Source organism: Mastomys coucha, unplaced genomic scaffold (assembly GCF_008632895.1).
Source record: "Mastomys coucha isolate ucsf_1 unplaced genomic scaffold, UCSF_Mcou_1 pScaffold15, whole genome shotgun sequence".
NCBI classification, from domain to species: Eukaryota; Metazoa; Chordata; class Mammalia; order Rodentia; family Muridae; genus Mastomys; species Mastomys coucha.
This window is the reverse complement of record NW_022196897.1, coordinates 74,130,838-74,137,666: the sequence shown is the minus strand read 5'-3', so window position 1 is coordinate 74,137,666 and position 6,829 is coordinate 74,130,838. Positions and strand designations below refer to the sequence as shown.

The window sequence follows — 6,829 nt, the reverse complement described above, 5'->3', positions numbered from 1 at the left end:
AGAAAAAGAAAGAAAAAAAGAAAAAAAGAAAAGAAAAGAAAGAAAATAAAATAAAAAACTAAAACAATCCCTTCTTCCCTCCAACCTCCCCCTGCTTCACCACCCAACCCTCACCACCCAATCCTGCTTACTGGCCCTAGCATTCCCCTACACTGTGGCATAGAACCTGCACAGGACCAAGGGCCTTTCCTCCCATTGATGACCAACTTGGCCATGCTCTGCTATACATATGCTGCTGGAGCCCTGAGTCCCTCCAAGTGTACTCTTTGTTTGGAGTTTTAGTCCCTGGGAGCTCTGAGAGTACTAATTAGTTAATATTGTTGTTCATGCTAAGGGACTGCAAACCCTTCAGCTCCTTGGGTCCTTTCTCTAGCTCCTTCATTGGGAACCCTGTACTCAGTCCAATGGATGGTTATGAGCCTCTACTTCTGTATTGGTCAGGTACTGTCAGCATATCCAGTGTTAAGATTCTTGAGTCATAGGGTAATTCTATTTTCCACTTCTAGAGTAGCCCTCATACATTTATACAGCTTATATCCTTAAACACTGTGTGAAATTTGCATCACTTCTACATTCTATTAGTTGACATTCCAAATGATGACTGCTCTTTTCACTCTCTCAAAGAGTTCCTTCCCCCACCCCTTGGCCTCTGAGAGGGTGGGGTGGTTAGTCCATGTCTTTGTGTATCCTCTGGCCATGGCACATCAAGTCTTTGCAGTACTAGAGTCATCCTCTCCCAGAGGCTCCACCAGGACGTTTTCTGCCTCATATGTGTCTAAGTCTAGGTCCAGCCTGTGTATGCTCATTGGTTAGTGTAAGATTCTTATTTAATGTATTGTTAATAAATATCTTTCTATCTAATATGGTCCATCAAATTTGTATCTATCCCCATATTTTCTCAAGAGAAAGACACAAGGACTAAGCCATTAGATAATTTATGTAGAGTAAAATTGAAAAGGTAAATATCAATCATATACAGAGATGATACATGCTCTTTAAAATGAATGCAACAATCAAGACACATGGAGACTGTTTTGTGATATCATTTAAGAACATATCTTTCAAAAGGATTTGAATGAAAACCCTCTGCACAGAGAGAAAATGCTATTCTTAGAAGTAATAGATTATTTAAAAAGTAATATTTCAATAATAAGTATGGGATATATCTCATACCCCTATGAGATTTTTTTTTAAATCAGAAAGAACAAAAGACTCCCTAAAACTCATAATTGCTATCACTAACAAGATAGTAAATCCTATTGCTGAAGATAGCATAAGCTTTTAGGATATAGACCCATAAGTGAAGGTAGAACTCAGCTGGAAGCATCTTTCCTGATAAACAGCCTTCATATTACTTGAAGATCCTATTCAGTCTTCTGCAGGAGAAAAGTCAGTAATGGTCTTGTCCTATTATGATGCCTTATAGTTACAATACCAACTTGTCAGACATGTCATGCTTATTGATGGAGCAGAATCATCAATGGTATGGTTTACCAAATGCTTTCTGATTTGTCATGAGCCCCACCCTGGTCTCTAGTGTAAATATTAAGAATGAAACACAACAAAACAAAACTTTAATAGCTAGGGAGATCATAGGTCCTGGGAAATTAACTATAGGAAATTAACAATAGGAAATTACTATCCTATTGGAAATGGACATACTGTTGAACTGTCTTGTAAACATTTATGATTATAAAAGTGGGTTTATGCTATTTACAGTCTTGGTAGGAGCAGCTTTGTATACAGTTGGCAATAATTAGTACACAAATTCATTTGTAGACAAAGAAATGAGAAAAGAGGACTAGTTAATAATTATCCCTAAATTGAGCTCTAAAATTTAGGAAATATCACAGGAAAAAAGTATGAGAAACAGAATAGGAAAACATGTTGTGAAGTGTTCTGGATATGGCATGTCATTACTTGCACAATAAACTCCTACCAAATATCATTCACAAAGCTCTAATTCAAGTCAGCAAATCACAACCAAAGAACATTAAATATGTGTGAATTTTGTGGTGAAAAGGAATTTGTTCAATAGTAGGACAGAAGGCAGAGAGATAAGAATGATAAAAGTACATTGTAACTATAAGCTTTTATGAAATTGTTGAAGAATCAAAAATTTAAAAGATAGAAAATCATCTGTGATTTGTGTATTTATTAAGTAATTAATCACAGACATTTTATATACTCTCAGAGATTTTTTTGGTTATTTGTTTTGTGAGTTCTAGGGATCCAAATTACAGCAAGCCCTTAACTCATTGACCTCTACCTAAAGCCACTGGAAATTCTGTTAAAAGAATGTAAGCAATATATTGAAATCTATACCATCTGTCCTTGAATTTCTGCTCCATTGGGTTTCTACTTTTTCAGATCGTCTTGAGTTGAAATTAGTGCAAATTTATATTTTTATATTTTCTCTTTTATATTTTCTCTTTTATATTTTCTTATTCAAAGGGATGAATCACCCATGAGGATGGGGATTTTCAGGGAATATTTTATTAATCCTTTAAGAATTTCATACAAGAGAACCTAAACCTGTCAATGAGAACATGGCCATATATCTTAAACTAGATAGATCATGAGCTTAAAGAAAAATATAATAATTTTATAAGCTTTTTAAAAAGAGATTTTATTTTTGTACATGGTTGGTGTGTGTGTGTGTGTCTGTGTGTGTGTCTGTGGTTGTATGTGTGTGGAACAAACTTTTGTTTAATTTTATCAACATCTAGTATATTCTCAAGTAATGTTATGTTAATTAGTTAGCATCTTATAACTTTTTTATTTCTCCTTGCTTTTACATTTTGTATCCAACATATTATATTAGTGTTTTAAATGGCTAGATTCTGATAAAAATATGTATATCAAAATATGAGGTTAAAAAAATAAACCATTAAATATTACTTTAAGGACATCATTACAAACAATAGATACTGATATTTAACCAAGTATGAATATGTGGAGGGAAGAAAGCAAAATTTCCTGGGAGAAATCGTGGTGTAGTTGATGGTCAGAAATTTTATCATACAAACTCACTATGCCAGAGTCATGTTTAACCCTTGGTATATTTTTTAAATAGTTTAATACAAACCAGTTCAGCATTTTATGAAATTGTAAATATAATTACTCCTTTTGTTTTTCATACTATAATCTCATAATTTCCTTTTGCCCATCCCTTCTTCCAAAACCATCAAACTACTCTTACTAGCATTCTTTCACATTTGAGGATCCATTTTCATTAATTGTTGTTATATGCTTAGCTGTATGGGTATACCCTGACTATGTCCATAAAGTTTTACCTACAACACTGCCTAAACATAAGTTGAACAAGAAAAATAAAACTAGATATTCTAAAGTGAATGTGCTCTAAATACTACAATGCCTACACCAAGCAAACAAACAAACAAGAAAACCCATAGAATTAAGGGATGTTAAGAGTGGGATAGTCTTCCCCACGGAAAGCCATGCCAATTAGTAGTATAGGACCAAATGGTCAGCCATGAAACTATAATTATAAGTGATATTTATAAATACTGAATATATAAATATATAACTATTTATAGAGATAGATGATAGATAGACAGATATATAGATAGATAGATAGATAGATAGATAGATAGATAGATAGATAGATAGATAGTATTCTCCAGCTTACTTTGGTAGGACTTTTTTGGTTTTAAAATGACAAGGTTTTTTATCTCAATTCCTATCTAAGTTTAATCTCTAGGCTTTTGCTTGTAAATATTTTATTTGTCCATCTCATCATGCACCAGTTTAATTCTGGAACTTGTGTCTCAAACCAACTATACCTTGTTTCATTGGTTTATTATTATTTTTAAGCATCCATATTATATAGTAGTACAGATTGCATTTATTTCCGAACACAAAGCTCATTATAAAAATGTTGAGTACATTTTCAGGATATAATTACTAGAAGTATACGAAATAACAAGAAATAAAACATTGGGTTTACTATAAAATATAGGACATGAAATATGCAAAAAGAAATATCAATAAATATTTCCTAAATGTTTTATTATAAACGCAAAGAGAAACAATGATTAAATGAAATTGGTATCATACAAATAATTGGAAAATTATAGTTAATAAAGCCACATGTTACTATGAGTTATATAAAAAATACACATTTGAAGATATGTTGTAGCAAATTTCAGTAGCGTATTAGCACAAAGAAATTTCTTAAACTAAAATCAAAAAATATTTTTCTGGGTCATTAATATAATTTTCTAAAAATACTAATTTTAAATAAGTGGATATATATATGTGATATAATTGGTTAGAACCAAGTTTTTGTTTTCAGTTTTTGCAGTGCCTCTTTCACATCCTTGTTCCTCAGGCTGTAAATCAGAGGGTTTAACACGGGGATCACCAAGGTGTAAAACAGTGAGGTCATTTTGTCTTGATCTAGAGAATATGAAGAACTTGGCCGAAAATACATGAAAAGCATAGTTCCCTGGAAAATTGCAACTGCGGTTAAATGAGAGGTGCAAGTAGAAAAAGCTTTGAACCTCCCCTCAGTAGAATGGATCTTCAGGACTGATAAAATGATATAGCAGTAAGAGACAAGAACTCCTGAGATGGTGCTCAGTTCAATGAAACCAAAAACAGTAAATAAGGCCAGTTCATTGACTTGTATGTCAGAGCAAGAGAGCATGTAAAGTGGAGGTAAATCACAAAAGAAATGATTGATTTCATTGGACCCACAGAAACACAAGCGAAACGTCAATGTTGTGTGTATCACAGCATCTACAATAGCAACTATGTAAACTACAGCCAGAAGTTGGTAACACACCTTGCTGGACATATCTATTGCATATAGCAAGGGGTTGCTGATGGCCTTATACCGATCAAACGCCATCATTGCCAGCAGCATACACTCCACATCTGTAAAGATACAGAATATAAAGAACTGAAGAACACAGCCAAGAAAAGAAATTGAATTGCTGCTCTTCGCCAGCAGGTCCAATAACATCTTTGGTCCAACTGCAGTAGAATAACAGATGTCAGAGAAAGAGAGGTGGCTGAGGAAAAAGTACATCGGGATGTGAAGCTGACGATCCATCCTAATCAAAATGATCATTCCAAGATTTTCAATAAGAATAATGAGATAAACAATTAGGAAAGTGGTAAATAAAGTCACCTTGATCACAGGATTATTGGTAATTCCCAAGAAAAGAAACTCAGTGGCTGAGCAGTTCCCAAACTCCATTCTTCTTTGTTTTATCAACTGCTTCTAAGTAATCAAGATAATGACTGATTAGATTTTTTGCATGTTTGAATATTGTTATCCACTACAATAATATTTATTACAGTTATTTATGTTCAAAACCAGCCTAGGATAAATAAAAGAGGAATTCTTATAAAATGTGTCTAATATACTCAACCCACATTGTGTCTATAAAGCATACAGTTCAGCAAACATTGTTTCTTAACCTAACCACTTATCTATTATTATTATTAATTTTGATTGAACCAAACTCTAGGTCCAGATTGAAAAGATATGAAGGAAGTGCCAATGTAATCCAGAAGATCCAGTATAAAAAACAATTAATTTTTGCACAAAAATTATGTTATTACCTTAATAAAGAAATAATAATTTTAGCACTATTGCTGATATGTACATAAATTAATGAAAATTTATTCTGACAATGTTTAGTGTCAAAGTTTTACTCAAAATTCAAATGAATTTTAAATATACCCATCGTATTAATGTTTTGTCAGAAATTTTAAAATTCTATCATAAACTTCATCTAATTGTGAAACGTGAATCTCCTGAAAGTAAAAAGATTTATCATAAAAAGTTAGAAGAGGATCTAGAAATCTAGAAGAGAGGGTGAAACATTTGACACAGAATTGTAAGGACAAGAGCTAGCCTAGTGCCCATATACTGTCAGTCTCTACCATATACAAACATCCACATGCACTTGTTAGCACTAACGCACCACAACAATATTATACATGCATATACGTATACAAAGTAAGAAAGAGAACTGCAAACAAGTATGTACAGTGTCAGAGTTTTTCAGTAAAATGATGATGGGTAAACATAAGGAATATTTCTATGATACATAGGGTTCAATTTCTTACATTATTTTTATTAATATGTGGATGATATAGACTTTCTTTCTGTATGTTTGTTGTTTAGAATTTGGAATATGTTGATGATTGGACACTTAATTTTTCTAGAGTTAAATGTAATATACTATCCATGAGTTGTGAATTAATATTCATTAATATCTTACATTAATGTTCATTAATATTTAACATTTAATATTTTTAACTATCATTGTAGTAAATAAATAAAATTTAAACTTACATATACTAAAACACTTAAAATGCTTTTTATAAGGAAAAATAGTACCTATGAATCCTAGCTAAAATGAAGTTTACAAAAAAATGATATCATATACATTCTTACAATTTTTAAAAGAAAATATCCTTGGACATTAGGTTAAGAATCACATTTAACTGGTATACCTGAACAAATTCAAATTCTACATTATTTAATAATGATTTTTTTAAATGAAAGTATCTGAATTTTACTATATTATGTAAATATATTCATTAGGAGACCTACCTGTGATGGTTCTTTGCTTATCAGTGGTATGTGAATTTATGTAGATGACATTTTATTTTCACACAGTGACTGTTGGGATTTCAATCTTCCTTCACTTTTCTAAGTTATTCATCAGTGTTTAATTAGAGTCCTGGTTGTAAACTACCCTCAGAGAATATTTAGCAAAGGTTGATATTTTATTAATTTACTTTTGTTAACTAACTTAATTAGCATCATTGCTATACCTATTTCAGG

The 6,829-nt window shown here is 32.0% G+C and overlaps 1 protein-coding gene across 1 annotated transcript; it reads right to left on the bottom strand.

The window, feature by feature from the left end:
• Positions 1-4,294: 4,294 nt before the first annotated feature.
• On the bottom strand, positions 4,295-5,236 carry LOC116092157 (olfactory receptor 5W2-like). The gene has a single exon (XM_031373507.1). The coding sequence runs from the start codon at positions 5,225-5,227 to the stop codon at positions 4,295-4,297; it is 933 nt and encodes a 310-aa protein (XP_031229367.1). The 5' UTR covers positions 5,228-5,236.
• Between the last annotated feature and the right edge of the window lie 1,593 nt (positions 5,237-6,829).

Bases quoted from the DNA above. Each gene is read 5' to 3' on its own strand.
- LOC116092157 (XM_031373507.1), bottom strand. From the start codon at position 5,227: ATGGAGTTTGGGAACTGCTCAGCCACTGAGTTTCTTTTCTTGGGAATT.